General features: G+C 37.4%; 1 protein-coding gene across 1 annotated transcript in view; it reads left to right on the top strand.

Annotated features, from left to right (window-relative positions):
- LOC118850574 (solute carrier organic anion transporter family member 1C1-like) overlaps window positions 1–20,136 on the top strand; it is a 103,171-nt gene that overhangs the window by 70,674 nt on the left and 12,361 nt on the right. Inside the window, exon 10 of the mRNA XM_036760071.1 lies at window positions 512–677. Within this exon, the coding sequence (XP_036615966.1) occupies window positions 512–677 (166 nt within the window). The remainder of the gene's footprint in view (window positions 1–511; window positions 678–20,136) is intronic.

Here is a 20,136-nt window from a genome sequence, read left to right as displayed (position 1 = left end):
CAAAAAAAGAATCCTGTCACAAACTATATCAATACTGAGATTGTGATAACCACTCTGAAAGGGAATTACCTTATAATAATCACCTGTGATCTATAGATCCATTGAACCAGGGTGGTAAATTGTTAAAAAAAATGCACTTGGTGCTTGCTTCCCTGGCCATTTTGTGTATGTGTCACGTTTGCTTAGGGACTATAAAAGCAAGTCCAAGTAAAAGCGGAACTCAATAAAGGTTGACTAGAAGTCAAAAGTCAAAGACTGTAGCTTTTGTATACTGGTGCTTCCAACCTCAAATACATATTTAGCCACTGGAGTACCTAAAAGATTCTCAGAATTGAGTGATGTGTGAATATTTTCTTTGGGCACCATTTTTTTTCCTGAAAAATACTCTTTACAAGTATTATCCTCATGCATACTGACTCAACTAAAGGCCATTATTTTAAAATTTCATGTTCGGGTAGGGGTTGTGGTCCTGCTAATTGGTAATATTGAATATTGTTACATTTGTTTACAGAACCAGACAAGTTTCTTATTATGAACGAGCTCTCTTTTCAAATTGCAATTCGGGATGCACATGTTCAAAGACAGAATGGGATCCTATATGTGGAGAAAATGGAATCACCTATGTATCTGCTTGTCTTGCTGGTTGCCAAACTTCCACTGGAAGTGGGAAAAACACTGTAAGGAACTCCTCCTTCTTAATTATGTACCCAAATTCTGAGTTGACAGCTGCATAGTTGGTTAGAGGCTTGGGTAGATCGTAGAGGAACAAGTCACTGAACTATAGATTTAGTTCTGCCTTTTATCTTAGGCTCCTTTCTGTGTCATAGCAACAGGGAAAAGAGTGCCACAAGTAGAAAAAATATAACAGGGCCTGTCCAAGTGACTTGGATGTGGGGGGAGGGGAAGAAGAGGCAGATCTTATACACATAAGTGGTCCATCCCATTGAGATATGAAAAAGAGATAAATTATCATATCTGTTACTCTTAATGGTTTCTAAATGAAGATACCAAAGATTTCCTGTCTTATTCAATTTCATGCTCTGGCACTGGAGTGGAAACAGTCAGAAACATCATATAGAATCTCACAGGACAGAGTTTCCTTGCACACACACTCTTGGGTTTACTTTTGGAGCCACAGGTTTTGATCAATATCATCTAGACCAGGGATGTCCAAAGTGTGGCCCGTGGGCCACATGCGGCCCACAGTGCAATTTTATGTGTCCCTCCTGTGTTTAATACAGGCACAGAAATTGACACAAATGTGTCAATTTCTATGCTTGTGGTGGACACAGTCAGGTCACATGGGGGCACATGGCCCGTGTTTTGGACAGCCCTGATCTAGACGAACATTTATTGAATACCTAGTGTAGGTGTTCTACATTATGCTAGACATAAAGGACAGAAAAAAGTATTAAATATGGCCAATGGCACAAGAATTGTACAATCTACTTAGGAGAATGGACATATAGGTAACCATTAAATAGCATAGGTTGAATACCAAATGAGTGACATAGGCATTGTATTAATTTATAGGAGAGAATGATCACTGAGAGCTGGGGTAGTTGGAGAAGGCTTGTGAGAGGACATGATTTAGGTCTTGTAAGAAGAGTAAGATACAAATTAACAAAGGACAAGTGTAGGGCATTCTAGCTAGGAGATGCAATATAAAGTGGCCAGGTTTGAAAAGATCAGGGCAATACCCTGCCTCCCAGGATTAGTAAAAATCCAGTGTTGGTCTAGGCTGTTGGTTGCTCTTCCTGCCTAGGAAAATGTATCTCAATGAGATAGAACCTTATGTGTAGTTTCAACAATAAGAATAATCCTGGATTAGGAAGCCAAATATATGATGGGTTTAGGTGATGCTGAGTAAACTACCTGAAGCTATCTCTCTCTCAGCAATTTCATCCATTTTCATTGGTTCCACATTTAATCCCTTTTCAGATGATTCCCAATCTCCTTATCTGGCTTCAGACCAAGACTCAATCCCCATGTCTAACTGGTTAATGGACATATCTATCAGGCTTTCCTGTTTCATCTCACATTTAGCATATCAAAAAGTAAATTCACTAGCATCAAAAGAACATAGATTTTTATCTTGAAGAATCTTGAAGAAATTTGTCTTCTTCACTGTTTTAACAATCCAGCTAGCAGCTTCTGTGGGGGTGTAAAATCCACCCACAGCCAGCACCCAGAAAGCTACCGGCACGCTGGGAAAGCACAGGTTCTTTTGATCTGCTTAACCAAGGAAAGCAAGGTGAAGGGGTTGACGAGCTTACTTTAATCCAGCATACAGACAGCATTCAGTTGGTTCAGGGGAGCATACAGACAGCATTCAGTTAGTTCAGGGGAAAAAGCCAGTACCCTGAACTTCAGAACATTCATTTAGTTCAGGGGAAAAAACCAGTACCCTGAACTTCAGAGCAAAATACAAACAAATTACAAATATCAGCAGACAGACCCAATATAATTCATAGTTACCAACATCTAGGTTCAGCCTGAGAGCTCAGAACAAGGGTTGGCCCAGAGTCACGCTCGCCACCACTGCTGCTCCAACCGAAAAGGGATCTTCAAGCTGTCTTCTCTCCTCTTATAGAGTTTTTGACATCATCAAGTGTCACCTGAATGACCAGAGCTGATTGGTTCTTGAGTTGGCCCCTCCCCCTAGGACCCTGGGAGGTTCACATCCACGTAGACTAGGTTAACACCCAATAGGGCATGGCTCTGGAGTTAACACCTCCTCTTAGCCAGCCCCATGAATCGTCACAAAGAGGCGAACCTAAACCCACATGGTCTAAAAGCCTCTGCTGTCCCAGACATGTAAACTAGGCCCTCCCTGGAGTTAGCACCAAGGTTCCACACCTAACAGGGCTCTGGGTCTGGGGCCCAGCACCCAGCAAGGCTCAATGAGATAAACTGAGTCACTCAAAGAAAACAACGGCCATTCTGCTTACATTCACTCCCTTCACTTTTTTTTTTAACAAATGAGGAAACTGAGAAGTGACTTATCCAAAGTGATACAGGCAGTAAGAAGAAGAACCAGAATTCAAACCCAGATCCCATAATTTCAAATCCATCACCCATTCCCCTCTTCTACTTTCTCCAAAATCTGTTTCACTTCTTGACTTTCTTATTTTTCTTCTGGAAGCCAGGATCAAAATTTCAGTCATTTTTGTCTTGTTTTCTCTGTCTTGCTCCCCACATCCAGTGAGTAGTGGCTTTGACAGTAGAAGACACAGATTTGTTTTGCTGCTATGGATAACTTTGAGTAACTCTTGAAGTCTCTGGGACTCAGTTTCTTCATTCAGAGAATGATAGGGTCAGACTATATTCAATTCAACAAATTTTTTTTAGTGTCTACTATATGCCAGGAACTATGTTAGATACAGGGCTTACAAAAGAAAAATAAAACAGTCTCAGGCTACAAAGGGGTCTTAAATTCCTTTCAGCTTTGCATATGGCAATCCCTTCATTCTGCCTTCAGAATCATAAAATTACAGAGTTGAAAGAGACCTCATAGGTCATCTAGTCCAACCCATATTTAGAAAACAAACTCTTCTACATTATACTTGATAATGTCTTCCAAGTCTTACCTTAAAGACCTCTAGTGTAAAGGAAATCCTCTAGCCTAAATCTATTTCTCTGCAGCTACAACCATCATCCATTGCTCCTGTCATCTGAGGTCAAACATCTATTCTAATTTGTCTTCTACAGGGAAATCATTTATGTCTTTTCCTGACTCATTGATTAAAAAAAATATAGGGTCAAGAACCAATCCCTGAGACACTCCACTAGAAACTTCTTTCTAAATTGAGCATTAATAGACTATTGGACCATTAATGACTAGTCAAAAAGCCCCCACTTTTAGGCAGTTCTTAATATAACTAACCAGACTTTGACTTACCACATATCTCTCACACTTAATGAAAACGATAACATTAGGGCTTTAAGAATGAGTTTTATTCTCAGTAATCTATATCAACAACATTCCCTTGATCTATAAGCCTGACAATCACACTGGAAAGGGAAATGAAAAATTCAGGGACTTCCAGGGAGCCAAGATGGTGGAATAAGCAGTAAATCTCTATAGTTCTTCCGTGCTTACCTACAAACAACCGTAAAACAGCCCCAAAACAAATCCTGGAATGTCAGAACCAGAAAAGACATGAGGCAAAACAATCTTTCAACCCTAGAAAATTAGAAGATTAACAGGACAGGTCCATCTCAGTCAAGTGAAAGGGGAACGCAGTGCAGGACATGAAGCATCCCCATAAGCCAGCAGCAAGCTCCACTTCAGCAAACCAGCAGGAGATTCTGAGCCGCAGTGGGGTAGTGTAGGCAAACACCAACACCAGGACCCCCCATGAGCCTTAGCATAGCCAGGGGAACTAACAAACTCCAGATCTAAGATCTACTACATGATTCAGTGTAGCCCTGGGCAAATAGGCATTCTCCAGAAGGCAGACCCCTATGTGCTGCAGCATAGCCCTGGGGAAAGAGGTAAACCCCAGTCCTGTGAATGTCTAAGCAAACAGGCAGCTTCCAGCCAAGTCTGGCTAGCCAGGATTCAACATAGACCCAGGCAAACAGGCAGCCTCCGGAGGCCAGACCTCCACATGCTTAGCCATGGGAAAATGCAGAAACATGCCACCAGGCTTCAGTACATGTCACATACCACCACTAGGACCCCAGCTCAGCACCAGCTAAGTTGCCAGGCCCCTACCACCTCTAGCACTGCCATCCAACACTCTGTCCTCCCCGTCAGTGCAGCACCAGACACGAGGGTCCCACAGAGGCCTCAGGGCAACATCATTGAAGCATAAGACAAACAGCCAGGGCCTGTGGCCACTAGCACAGAAAGCTAGAAATAGTGCACCTTCCACCCTGGGAGCAGAGCTCAAATTTAAAAGAAAGGAAAAAGGAAAAAAAATATGAGCAAAAAACAACAACAACAAAAAGAACCGGACCATGGAAAGTTATTACGGTGACAGGGATGACCAAGACACAAACTCAGAAAAGGACAACAATGTCAGAACACCTATGGGCAAAACCCTAAAGAAAGATGTGAAGTGGTCTTAAGCCCAGAAAGATGTCATGGAAGAGCTTGAGAATGAGCTTAAAAATCATACAAGAGAGGTAGAAGAAAAATTGGGAAAAGAAATTAGAGTGATGCAAGAGAATTATGAAAAAAAGAATCAACAACTTAGAAAACTGCTCTAAAAGCAGAATTGGCCAAATGGAAAAGAAAGTACAAAAATTAATTGAGGAAAATAACTACTAAATAGTTAGATTTTGGCAAGTGGAAGCTGATGACTCTATGAGACATCATGAATCAGTCAAACATATTCAAAAGAATTAAAAAATAGAAGAAAATATGAAATACCTTATGAGAAAAATAACTGACATAGAAAATAAATCCAGGAGAGACATATCAGAGTCACTGCATTACTAGAAAGCCATAATCAAAAGGAGGACTTGGACAGCATCTTTTAAGAAATTATCAAAGAAAACTCCCCTAATGTCTTCGAACTAGAGGGCAAAACAGGCATTGAAAAAATTCCCCTATCACCTTAGGAAAGTGATCCCAAAATATTGACTCCAAGGAACATATAGCCAAATTTCAGAACAATAAGTTCAAGGAAAAATACTACAAGTGGCCAGAAACAATTAAAATATCAGGGAGTCACAATCAGGAACACACAGGATTTGGCAGCTGCAATATTAAAGGATCAGAGGTCATGGAACATGATATTCCAAAATGGAAAGAAGCTGGAGCTACATCAAGAATTACTTAGCTGGCAAAATTAAGTACAATACATCAAGGGGAAAATGGTCATTCAATGAAATAGAAAGGTTTCAAGATCCATCTGTCATAATTTTGCCAAAATGATCTGCAAAAGCTCCACACAGATGCCCTTTCCCACTTTCCTATCATATCATACACATATATCAGTTACAAAGTAATGAGTGATTTTCATATCTGGTCTTTGGAACCTGTCATTATTTTGTAGTTATATATACAAATATTTACAGAATTTGTCATCCTTTATTTATCTAGCACGCTTCACCAAGGCTAATTGCTAGACAAGAATACTTTTAAATTTTATTTATTTATTTTTAGTTTCCAACATTCACTTCCATAAGATTTTGAGTCCCAAATTTTCTCTCCATCTATCCCTTCTACCCACAGCAAGACAGCACATAATTTGATATAGGCTCATTCACATTGAACCTATTTTCACATTAGTCATCTTGTAAAGAAGAATTAGAACCAGTGGGAGAAACCACAAGAAAGAAGAAACAAAAAGGAATAGACATGGAGAGAGAGAGAGACAGAGAGAGAGAGAGAGAGAGAGAGAGAGAGAGAGAGAGAGAGAGAGGAGAAATAGCAGAAGGACAGAGATAGCCCTTAACTTGGAGATGTCTAACCTCTCTCTTGCCCCTGTGTGGAGGTTGCAGGTGGGAAGTGGAGGGACTTTTCTGCCTTGTGTAGGAGAGAGGAGAGAATAATATGCTTCAATCTGCATTCAAAATCCATATTTCTTTTTCTGGATGCGAACAGCATTTTCCTTCATTAGCCCTTTGCAGTTGTCTTGGATCCCTACATTACTAAAAAGAGATGTCTATCAAAGTTAGTCATTGCACATTGTGGCAGTTACTGTGTACAATGTTCTGGTTCTGCTCACTTCACTCAGCATCAGTTCATTCATGTCTTTCCAGGTTTTTCTGAAGTCTGCCTCTTCATCATTTCTTATACTACAATAGTATCCCATTACATTCATATACCACAACTTGTTCAGCCATATCTTTCCAATTTCCAATTTTTAGCCACCACAAAAAGAATTGCAATAAATATTTTTGGACATGTGAGTTCCTTTCCCATTTGTATGATCTCTTTGGGATACAGACATAGAAGTGGTATTTCTGGGTCAAAGGGCATTTATGTTTTTATAACCCTTAGAGCATAGTTCCAAATTGCTCTCTGGAATGGTTGGATCAGTTCACAACTCCACCAACAATGCATTAGTGTTCCAATTTTCCCACATCTTCTCTAGCAGTTATCATGTTCCTCTATTATTATGTTAGCGAACTTATAGGTGCGATATGGTACCTCAAAGTTGTTTTGATTTGCATTTCTCTAATCAAGAATTATTTAGAGCATTTTTTCATATGACAATAGATAGCTTTAATTTTTTCCTCTGAAAACCCACTATTCAGATCCTTTGATCATTATCAATTGGGGAATGACTTGTAAAAAATTGACTCAGTTTTTATATATTTTAGAAATGAGGCCTTTATCAGAGATACTGGTTGTAAAAATTCTTTCCCAGTTTTCTGCTTCCCTCCTAATATTGGCTGCATTGGCTTTGTGCAAAAATGTTTCAATTTAATGTAATCAAAATCATCTATTTTGCATTGCATAATGTTCTTTATCTCTTGTTTGGTCATAAATTTTCCATTCTCCATAACTCTGACCGGCAAACTATTCCTTGCTCTCCCAAATTGCTTATAGTATCAGCCTTTATATCTAAATCATGTACCCACTTTGTCTTTATTTTGATACATGGTATAAAATGTTGGTCTATGCCTAGTTTCTGCTGTACTATTTTCCAATTTTCCCAGCAGTTTTTGTCAAATAGTGAGTTCTTATCCCAGAACCTGGAATCTTTGGGTTTATCAAACAGTAGATTACTATAATCATTGACTACTGTGTCTTGTATACCTAACCTATTCCACTGATCCACCACCCTATTTATTAGCCAGTACAAAGGAGTTTTGATGATTGCTGCTTTATAATACAATGTAAGATCTGGTATGGTGAGGCCACCTTTAATAGGATTTCTTTTCATTAATCCCCTTGATATTCTGGAATTTTGTTCTTACAGATGAATTTTGTTATTTTTTTCTAGCTCTATAAAATAATTTTCTGATAGTTTGATTGGTATGGCACTGAATAAGTAAATTAATTTAGAAAGAATTGTCATTTTTATCATATTAGCTCAGCCTACCCATGAGCAACTGATATTTTTCCAACTGTTTAGATCTGACTTTATTTGTGCAAAAAGTGTTTTGTAATTGTATTCATATATTTTCTGGCTTTGTTTTGGCAGGTAGACTCCCAAATATGTTATAATGTCTACAGTAACTTTAAATGGAATTTCTCTATCACTTGCTGTTAGGCTTTGTTAGTAATATATAGAAATGCCAATGATTTATGTGGGTTTATTTTATATCCTACAACTTTGCTAAAGTTGTTTATTATTTCAAGTACTTTTTCACTTTATTCTCTAAGCAAATAATGATATGTTAGTTTCTTCTTTGCCTATTTTAATTCCTTCAATTTCTTTTTTTTTCTCTTATTGCCAAAGCAATCTTTTCTAGTACCATATTAATAACAGTGGTGATACTGGACATCCTTTTTTCATCCCTGATCTTCTTGAACATGCTTCTAGCTTATCTCCATTACATACAATGCTTGCTGATGGCTTTAGGTAGATGCTACATATCATTTTAAGGAAGATTCCATTTATTCCTAAGCTCTCTACTGTTTTTAATGGGAATGGGTGCTGTATTTTGTCAAAAGCTTTTTCTGCATCTATTGAGATAATAATCATATGGTTTCTGTTAGCTTTGTTGTTGATATGATTAATTCTGCTGATAGTTTTCCTAATATTGAATCAGCAATGCATTCCTGGTATAAATCCTGCCTGGTCATAGTGCATTATTCTCATGATAAGTTGTTGTAATCTTTTTGCTAATATGTTATTTAAAATTTTTGCTTCTATATTCATTAGGGAAATTGGTCTATAATTTTGTTTCTATTTTGACTCTTCCAGATTTAGGTATCAGTACTATATTTGTATCATAAAAAGAATTTGGTAGGACTCTTTCTTCAACTATTTTTCCAAATAGTCTATATAGTATAAGAATTATTCATTTTTTAAATGTTTGCAAGAATTCACTTGTAAATCCATCTGGTCCTGGAGATTTTTTTTTTCCTAGGGAGTTCATTGTTGGCTTTTTCAGTTTCTTTTTTCAAAGTTGGGTTTTTGAAGTATTTTATTTGCTCTTTTCTTAACCTGGCCAATTTATATTTTTGTAAATATTCATCCATTTCACTAAGATTGTCAAATTTATTGACATACAGTTGAGCAAAATAATTCCTAATTATTGTCTTAATTTCCTTTTCATTGGTGATGAATTCACCCTTTTCATTTTTGGTACTGGTAATATGATTTTCTTCTTTCTTTTTTTTTAATTGAATTAACCAAAGGTTTATCTATTTTATTGGTTTTTTTTCATAAAACCAGCTCTTAGTTTTATTTATTAGTTCAATAGTTTTCTTAATTTAAATTTTATTAATTTCTCCTTTGGTTTTCAGTATTTTTAATTTGATATTTAATTGGGGATTTTTAACTTGTTCTTTTTCTAGCTTTTTTAGTTGTGTGCCCTGACCTACTCTTGACCTCCTCTTTCTCTATTTTATTCATGTAAGCATTTAGAGATATAAAACTTCCCCTAAGAGCCACTTTCACTGCATCCCATAAGTTTTAGTATGTTGTCTCATTATTGACATTTTCCTGTGTGAAGTTATTGATTGTTTCTATGATCTGTTATTTGGCCCACTCATTCTTTAGGATTAGATTTTTTAGTTTCCAATTAATTTTTACTCTGTCTTTCCATGGCCCTTTATTACATATAATTTTTATTGCATTATAATGTGAAAATGACACATTTAATATTTCTGCCTTTCTGCATTGGATTGTGAGGTTTCTGTGACCTAATACATGATCAATTTTTGTGTAGGTTCCATGTGCCACTGAGAAAAAAAGGTATATTCCTTTCTATCCCCATTCAGTTTTCTCCAGAGGTTTACCATATCTAACTTGTCTAATATTATATTAATCCTCCTTAACTTCTTTCTTCTTTACTTTGTGGTTAGATTTAATTAGTTCAGGGGAGGGGGGAGGTTGATGTTCCCCACTAGTATAGTTTTGCTGTCTATTTCTTCCTGTAACTTTCTTAACTTCTTTAAGAATTTGGATGCTATGCCACTTGGTGCATATATGTCTAGTAATGATATTACTTCATTGTCTATGGTGCCTTTCAGCAGGATATAGTTTCCTATTTTATCTCTTTTAATTAGATCTATTGTTGCTTTCACTTTGTCTGAAATCAGGATTACTACCTCTGCTTTTTATTTCTATTTCAGCTGAAGCATAATATATTCTACTCCAGCCTTTTACCTTTGCACTGTGTATACCTCTCTATTTCAAATGTGTTTCTTGTAAACAATATATTGCTGGATTATGGTTTTTAATCCATTCTGCTATCTCTTCCATTTGATGGGAGAGTTCATCCCATACACATTCACAGTTATGATTACTATTTGTGTCTTTCTCTCCATCCTATTCTCCACCCCTTTATGCTTTTCTTTTCCCCTTCTCCTTTTCCCTCCTCATTAGAATTTTGCTTTCAATCACCACCTCCTTCAGTCTGCCCTCCCTTCTATCTACCCACTCCCTTTTCTTTCCCCTTTCCCCTCCTACCACCTATATGGCAAGCTAGATTTCTATACCTGAGTATGTTATTCCCTCCTTGAGCAAAATCCAATGAGACTTAAGTTCAAACAATGTTCATCTCCCTCCTTTCTTTCCCTCTACTGTAATATCTCTTTCTTCCTCTTCATGTGATGTAATTTACCTTTTTCTGCCTCCTCCTTTCTTCTTCTCCCATTACAATCCCTTTTAACCCCTTAGTTAGGTTTTTTATCATCACATCAAAATCACCTTAAACCCACCTTCTGTGTCTATGTATATCCTTTCTAAAAGCCATAATAAGGTTACAGTTCTCAAAAGGTAGAAGTATCATCTTCCCATATAGGGATGTAAACAGTTTGGCCTTATTGAATGACGTTTGCTTTTTTCTTTCCTGTTTATACATCTCTCGAGTCTTGTATTTGAAGATCAAATTTTCCATTGAGCTCTGGTCTTTTCATCAGGAGAGTCTGGAAATCCTCTATTTCACTGAATACCATCTTCTGCCCAGAACGTTTATGCTCAGTTTCACTGGGTAGTTGATCCTTGGTTGTAATCCAAGATTCTTTCCCTTATAGAATATCATATTCCAAGTCTTTTGATTTTTTAATGTAGAAAGTGCAAGGTCCTGCATAATCCTGACTGTGTTTCTACGATATGTGAATTGTTTCTTTCTGGCTGCTTGCAGTATTTTCTCCTTGATCTGAGAGTTCTGGAATTTGGCTACAATATTCCTTGGCATTTTCAATTTGGGGGCTTCTCTAAGGTCATTGTTTTTCTTTGTTGTTTTTGCTCATGTTCTTCACTTTTTTCTTGGCTTTTAAAGTTGATCTCTGCATCTGGAGGACAGGGGGAATTTTCCCAGGCTACTTGTGATGGGGACTAGAAGCCTGGTTACTGATTTTGTGTGCTGGGGCCTCAGGTGCTGGCAGCTCAAGAGTGGTACCTTACCTGGTGGTGAGCTAGAGCTGGTGGTGGTGGCTGGTGGCTGGTGGCTGGTATGTGCCTGGTGTTGGTGATTGCCTGCACCACCACCCTAGGGCTCAGAATCTCCCACTGTTTGGCTGAGTTGGGGCTTGCCTCTGGTTTGCTAGGATGCCTCCCATCCTGTAAGGATCTCTCTCAAGTACAGCAAAAGAGCCCTTTCCCTTAATCCCCTTACCTTCCTAGCTAAAAGACTGCTGAACCTTGTCTTTCTGCTGCCTCCACCATTTCAGGATTTTTCCTGGGGCAATATTCTCTGGGCTTTTCAGGATCAATAAGGGAGGGTGAGAGTGACTTACTGCTTACTCCACCATTCTGGTTGCTGGAAGTCCAAATAGGTGACTTTCACACATTCTGTCTGTGGGCTGATAGCTCCAGGAGAAGCCTCTGCTGCTTCAGGCACTCCTGTGGCCTTCTCTTAGTTTGCTGGTGTCAGGATTGTATTGGCATGCCCTGAGCTGGCCTGAACTTCTCTGTCACCCAGTTCTGATAGACCCCTTCTGCTGACCTTCTAAGTTGTCTCTGGCATCTGTATGCTGAGAAGTCTAGAAACCACCACTGCTCCCAGGGATTCAGTCCCTGCAAGGTCTGCTCTGGCTTTGCTGGTGCCAGGTCTGGCACAGCGTTAGCTAGACTGCCCTCTTCTCTCAGCCCAGTGCAACAGATCCTTCCTGTTGACCTTCCAGGTTGTCTTGGGCTGGAAATCTGCCTCACTCTGTTTCTTTGAAAGTTCTGCCTCTCTAGGATGTGTTCAGAGTTGCTTTTTAAAGGTATTTGGAGGGGTTTTGAAGAAAGCTCAGGTGCATTCCTGCTTTCACTCCACCATCTTGGCTCTACCCCCCAAACAAAATACTCTTGCCCATGACAAGGGGACCCTCTTCCTCTTGCTTCTTCCTTAGGAACAATCAAATTCATGATAGAAAATGCAGATTTTCTTTGTATATTTTGTATGTGTATGTGATGACACTCAACCCTGACTCTTGCATCTTTTCTGTTCTTTTTGGTCCGGTTCACTTAGCCAGTCTACATTTATGCTATGGGGATTTTCCTAGACAAGGGTGGTCACATTGTTATATTCAAGATCAGTGTTTTTCGTTGTATGTTGGATGGAGGTAAACCCTCCAGAACTTTAATAGCATTTCCAATTTAACAAATCTGCCCATCATTAACTCTTAATCAGAAAACTTACTAGGCAGAAAGCAGAGCAAGAATAAGTAAAACATGTCCCATGATCTAGGACATATTCTCACAGAAATGCATATAGTGTACTTTAGTGAGCATAATCATGTTTTTATTTAAATTTTATTTTATTTTATGGAATAAAACAAGCATTCTCCTAACATACTATAATATAAAAAGGTAATTGCACATGAAACTGCAAATCTACTATGCACAACTTACTGTTCTTTTCAAATAAAAAACAAAATTATCATGTAAATATTTTTTCTTTTTTATCTTCCCTCCCCCCAACCCTAGAGATGGCTACATTAGGCACAAATAAGTACATATAGATAGATGGATAGATAGACACACACATATATATACATTTATATAAATGTTTGCATATATATATAATTATTCTATATATACTTCAATTTATCAGTACTTTCTCTGGATGCAGATGGTGTCGTTCTTCATATGTTCCTTATAGTTAATTTGGGTATTTGTAATAAAATAACTTATTCACTCAAATTTGTTCTTAAAACAATATCACTGTTACTGTATACAATATTCTCTTATGTAACCATATCAAGAAGGACATGAGAAGGGAATATTTATGCCTGGGATAACTCAAAACTCTGAACTTCTGACCTTGATTTATTTTGTTTCTATCAGACACAGTCTTTACTATAATCTACTTATTGGCAAGGATACTCTTCTTCTAGGCCTCTCTGCTCTCCTACTATGCAGAGATGCTTCTCTGCTGCCTGTTCTTCCTCTGAACTACCCAGATAGTGTTATGTTCTTTCAGTAAATCAAACCCCTAGCCTAGAATCTGCAAAGCTTCTTCAGTACTCTTTCCTGGTGGATTCTCAAGCAGCATTACACTCTTTCAGCAAAAGTAGTTAGTTATACTAAACATGGTATCAGTAGAACTTCTCCAGGTCTGTTCCTTTAGATGAATTCTCAGAGGTTTCTGCCTCTCAGGAAGTAAATATCAGTGCTGGAAAAGGCAAAGTTAGAATATTTCCTTCTCAGTCAGTTCTTCTGAATTACTGGTTTCCAACAAAAATCAGCTCTTCTAAGCAGAAAAGATTTTTCCTAAAATCAGCTACTCCAAGCAGCAAAGATTTTTTTCTCCCAATAAGCTCTCATAAGCAGTAGGTTTCAGCAAAGACTGAGGTCTTTCTGTGTCCCACCTGTAAGGATTCTTCTCAATCCCTCTCAGATGTTTGGTTTTGCCTTTTTAGTTGTGTGCTTTTTAACAATTCTACTACTTCGAATCACAGACTTTTATGTGACACCTCTATCTTACGCTGAGGAACACAAACCCATATTTCTTCCATCCAAATCATAAGCATATAGTTACCTCATAGTCACCAGTGAGTTCTACATATTAGGGTTTCCCAGCTTTAAATCTTTTTTTTTTTTTTTTTTGACAAATTTTTTTTTTCCTTTATTTATTTTTAGTTTACCACACACGGTTCTACATAGTTTTGAGTTCCAGTTTTTCTCCCCTCCCTCCCCCCTCCCTCCCCAAGACGGCATGAAGTCTCATATAACTGTCATGTATAACTTCGCATTGAATTAATTTATGCTCTATTCAAGTCGTGGAGAAGAATTTTGACCAATGGAATGAATCATAAGAAAGAAGAAACAGAACCAAAAAAAAAAAACAACAAAAAAAAAAAACCCAAAACCAAAAACAAAAGAGAAGCAGAAAAGGCGAGCATGTAGTGTGCCTCAGTCTGTATTCAAACTTCACAGTTCTTTCTCTGGATGAAGATAGCATTCTCCATCGTGAGTCCCCTGGATTTGTCCTTGCCCCTTTAGGTTGCTGAGAGAAGCGCAGTATGTCAGGGTTGGTCCTCACGGAATCCACATATCTGTGGCTGTGCACAACGTTCTCCTGGCTCTGCTCCGCTCACTCAGCATTATGTCGTGTAGGTTTTTCCAGGTTGTTATGAAGTCTGCATCATCCCCATTTCTTATGGCACAATAGTATTCCATCACCTTCATATACCACAGCTTGTTCAGCCATTCCCCAATTGATGGGCATCCCTTTGCTTTCCAATTCTTGGCTACCACAAAGAGAGCTGCTATAAATATTCTTGTACATATGGGTCCTTTTCCCGCTTGCGTGATTTCTTTGGGATACAACCCTAGAAGTGGTATTACTGGGTCAAAGGGTATGAACATTTCTATAGCCCTTTGGGCATAGTTCCACACCGCCCTCCAAAATGGCTGGATCAGCTCGCAACTCCACCAGCAATGCAACAATGTTCCAATTTCCCCACATCCTTTCCAGCATTTATCATTCTCCTGATTTGTTATTTTAGCCAATCTGACAGGAGAGATGTGGTATCTAAGAGTTGTTTTGATTTGCATTTCTCTAATCAGCAGCGATCCAGAGCATTTTTCCATATGCCTGTAGATAGCTTTAATTTCTTCCTCTGAAAAACTGCCTGTTCATATCCTTTGACCATTTCTCAATTGGGGAATGGCTTGTTTTCCTATATATTTGGCTTAGCTCCCTGTATATTTTAGAAATGAGGCCTTTATCAGAAATACTAGTTGCAAAGATTTTCTCCCAATTTTCTGCTTCCCTCCTAATTCTTGTTGCATTGGCTTTTTTTGTACAAAAACATTTCAATTTGACATAATCAAAATTATCCATTTTGCATTTTGTAATGCTCTCTATCTCTTGTTGGGTCATGAATTCTTTACTTTTCCACAAATCTGATAAGTAAACTATTCCTTGCTTTCCCAAATTACTTAGAGTATCAACTTTTACTCCTAAATCATGAACCCATTTTGACTTTATTTTGGTATATGGTGTAAGATATTGGTCTATGCCCAGTTTTTGCCCTACCATTTTCCAATTTTCCCAACAGTTTTTGTGAAATAGTGAATTATTAGCCCAGAAACTGGCTTCTTTGGGTTTATCAAAGAGTAGATTGCTAAACTTGTTGATTTCACCTACTTGTGTACCTATCCTATACCACTGATCCACACCCCTGTTTCTTAACCAGTACCAGGCAGTTTTGATGACTGCTGCTGTGTAGTACAGTTTAATATCTGGTGTGGCTAAACCACCATCCCTAGCATGTCTTTTCATTAATATCCTAGATACTCTAGACCTCTTGTTTTTCCAAATGAATTTTGTTATTATTTTGTCCAGCTCAGCAAAAAAAAATTTTGGTAGTTCGATTGGTATGGCACTGAATAGATAGATTAATTTAGGTAGAATTGTCATTTTTATTATATTAGCTCGGCCTAACCATGAGCAACTGATATTTCTCCATTTATTTAGATCTGATTTTATTCGCGTGAAAAGTGTTTCATAGTTATGTTCATATAGGCCCTGGGTTTGTCTTGGCAAATAGACTCCCAAATATTTTATAGTGCCTTCAGTAACTTTGAATGGAATTTCTCTTTCTATCTCTTGCTGTTGGGCTTTGTCAGTAATGTATAGGAATGCTGAGGATTTATGTGGGTTTATTTTATATCCTGCAACTTTGCTAAAGTTGTTTATTATTTCAAGTAGTTTTTTACTTGATTCTCTAGGATTCTCTAGATAAATCATCATATCATCTGCAAAAAGTGATAATTTAGTTTCTTCTTTTCCTATTCTAATTCCTTCAATTTCTTTTTCTTCTCTTATTGCTACAGCTAATGTTTCTAGAACCAAATTGAATAATAGGGGTGATAATGGACATCCTTGTTTCACCCCTGATCTTATTGGGAATGCATCTAGTTTATCCCCATTACAAATAATGCTTGTTGATGGTTTTAGGTAGATGCTATTTATAATTTTGAGGAAGGTTCCCCTTATTCCTATGCTTTCTAGTGTTTTTAATAGGAATGGGTGTTGTATTTTGTCAAAGGCTTTTTCTGCGTCTATTGAGATGATCATATGGTTTTTGCTAGTTTTGTTGTTGATATGGTCAATTATGCTAATAGTTTTCCTAATATTGAACCAGCCTTGCATTCCTGGAATAAATCCTACCTGGTCATGGTATATTATTCTCGTAATGAGTTGCTGCAATCTTTTTGCTAATATTTTATTTAAAATTTTTGCATCAATATTCATTAGAGAAATTGGTCTATAATTTTCTTTCTCTGTTTTAACTCTACCTGGTTTAGGTATTAGTACCATATTTGTGTCATAAAAAGAATTTGGTAGGACTCCTTCTTCTCCTATTTTCCCAAATAGTCTGCAAAGTATTGGAATTAGTTGTTCTTTAAATGTTTGATAGAATTCACATGTAAAACCATCTGGCCCTGGAGATTTTTTCCTAGGGAGTTCGTTGATGGCCTGCTCAATTTCTTTTTCTGATATGGGGTCATTAAGAAATTTCACTTCCTTCTCTGTCAGTCTGGGCAGTTTATGTTTTTGTAGATATTCATCCATATCTCTAAGGTTGTCAAATTTATGGGCATACAGTTGGGCGAAATAATTCCTAATTATTGTTTTGATTTCCTCTTCATTAGAGGTGACCTCACCCTTTTCATTTTTTATACTGGTAATTTGATTTTCTTCTTTCTTTTTTTTAATCAAATTGACCAAAGGTTTGTCAATTTTATTGGTTTTTTCATAAAACCAGCTCTTTGTTTTATTTATTAATTCAATAGTTTTCTTGGTTTCAATTTTATTAATCTCTCCTTTGATTTTCAGTATTTCTAATTTGGTATTTAATTGGGGGTTTTCAATTTGCTCTTTTTCTAGCTTTTTCAGCTGTATGCCCAGATCATTGATCTCCTCTTTCCCTATTTTATTCATGTAGGCATTTAGAGATATAAAACTTCCCCTAAGAACTGCTTTTGCTGCATCCCATAAGTTTTGGTATGTTGTTTCATTATTGTCATTCTCTTGAATGAAATTATTGATTGTTTCTCTGATTTGATCTTTGGCCCACTCACTCTTTAGAATTAAATTATTTAGTTTCCAATTAGTTTTTAGCTTATTTTTCCATGGTGCTTTATTAAAAATGATTCTTATTGCATCATGATCTGAAAAGGATGCATTGACTACTTCTGCTTTTCTGCACTGGATTGTGAGGTTTTTATGCCCTAGTACATGGTCAATTTTTGAGTATGTGCCATGTACTTTTGAGAAGAAAGTATATTCCTTTTTATCCCCATTCAGTTTTCTCCAAAGGTCTATCATATGTGCCTTTTCTAAAATTCTGTTTACCTCCTTAACTTTTTTCTTATTTATTTTGAGGTTAGATTTATCAAGTTCAGAAAGGGGGAGGTTGAGGTCTCCCAATATTATAGTTTTGCTGTCTATTTCTTCCTGTAACTCCCTTAACCTCTCCTCTAAGAATTTGTATGCCTTACCACTTGGTGCATATATGTTAAGCAATGATATTGCTTCATTGTTTATGGTGCCTTTCAGCAGGATATAATGTCCTTCCTTATCTCTTCTAATTAGATCTATCTTTACTTTTGCTTTGTCTGAGATTAGGATTGCTACACCTGCTTTTTTTACTTTAGCTGAGGCACAATATATTTTACTCCAGCCTTTTACCTTAACCCTATGTGTATCCCCCTGTTTCAGATGTGTTTCTTGTAAACAGCATATTGTAGGATTATGGTTTTTAATCCATTCTGCTATCTGCTTCTGTTTTGTGAGAATGTTCATCCCCTGCACGTTCAGGGTTATGATTTCTATCTGTGTCTTTTTCTCCATCCTAATTCCCCCTGTTTATGCTTTTATTTCTCCCTTTCCCCTTCTCCTCCCCAACAAAGTTTTGCTTTTGACCGCCGCTTTCCTCAGTTAACCCTCCCTCTTTATTCCCCTCCCTTATCTAACCGTTACCCACTTGCTACTTCTCCTCTTCCTTCTGCCCTCCCCCCTCCCTTTTTCCCCCCTTTCCCTCCCACTTCCCGTAGGACAAGTTAGATTTCTAAACTTATCCGAGTATGTTATTCCCTTCTTGAACTAGATCAGATGACAGTAAAGCTCAAATACTGCTCTTCTCCCTCCCTTCTTTCCCTCTACTATAATATGTTTTTTTGCCACTTCCTTTGGTGTAATTTACCCTTTTCTACAACCTTCTTACCACTTCCCTCATAGCCCTCCCTTTATATCTCTTATTTATATTTTATATCTTTACATCAGTCAATTTATACAGGCATTCACAACCTATGTATATCCCTTTCATTTGTCACAATAGTTGTACCATTCACAAGAATGACTTATATATGTATATGTATATATATATACATAAAAAACATACATAAGATGATATAATCCCACATAAAGATGTAAACAACCTAAGCTTATTGGTTAATGAAGTTTGTGGGGTTTTTCCCCCTGGTTACCTTTTTATGTCTCTCTTGAGGTTTGTATTTGGAGATCAAATTTGCCATTGAGTTCTGGCCTTTTCATCAGGAAGGTCTGGAATTCCCTTATTTCATTGAATGTCCATCGCCTTGCCTGGAAAATTATGCTTAGTTTTGCTGGGTAGTTGATCCTTGGTTGTAGTCCCAGCTCCTTTGCCCTTCGGAATATCATATTCCAATTTCTCCTGTCTTTTAATGTGGAAGCTGAGAGATCCTGCGTGATCCTGACTGTAGTTCCACGATATTTGAATTGCTTCTTTTTGGCTGCTTGCAGTATTTTCTCCTTAAGTTTATAGCTCTGAAATTTGGCTATAATATTTCTTGGTGTTTTCAGTTTGGGATCTCTTTCAGGGGGTGATCGGTGAATTCTTTCAATGACTATTTTGCCCTCTGGTTCTAGGACCTCTGGGCAGTTGTCTTTGATAATTTCTTCGAAGATACTGTCAAGGCTCCTTTTTTCATCGTGGATTTCCGGTAGACCAATAACTCTCAAATTGTCTCTCCTGGATCTATTTTCCAGGTCAGTTGTTTTGCCAATCAGATATTTCACATTTTTTTCTATTTTTTCATTCTTTACATTTTGTTTTATTACTTCTTGATGCCTCATAGATTCATTAGCTTCCACTTGCTCAAGTCTAATTTTAAATGAGTTAGTGTTTACATTTTGCTTTGAGCATCCATTTTCAATTGGTTGATTTCACCTCTCAGGGTGTCCTTTTCTCTCTCTAGATTCTGAATCTCCATAGCCATTTCGCCAATCTTATTCTTTAGGGACTTGATTTCGTCAGTGGATTTTTTCTCCCTTTTTTCCATTTTTTCCATATTTTCTTTTAGCTCCCTAATTTGGTTTTTAAAATCCTCTTTTAGCTCTTCCAGCAGTGCTTTTTGGGCTGGAGACCAGATCATATTAGCTTTTGAGATATCTGATGTATCTACCGTGTCATTGCTATCTTCTTCTAAGTCGATATTTTGATCCTGCCTGTCTCCATAAAAAGAATCTATTGTCCTCGGTTTTTTTGTGTTCTTCTTCATGTTGGATTGCCTTTTGCTGGCGTTAGAACGAATTTCTATCTGTGAGTCTCAGGGCTTTCTGTCCCAGCTTTCT

This window comes from Trichosurus vulpecula, chromosome 5, assembly GCF_011100635.1.
Source record: "Trichosurus vulpecula isolate mTriVul1 chromosome 5, mTriVul1.pri, whole genome shotgun sequence".
NCBI lineage: Eukaryota > Metazoa > Chordata > Mammalia > Diprotodontia > Phalangeridae > Trichosurus > Trichosurus vulpecula.
Note: the sequence above shows the minus strand (reverse complement) of the source record. Positions and strands in the feature narration are given on the sequence as shown.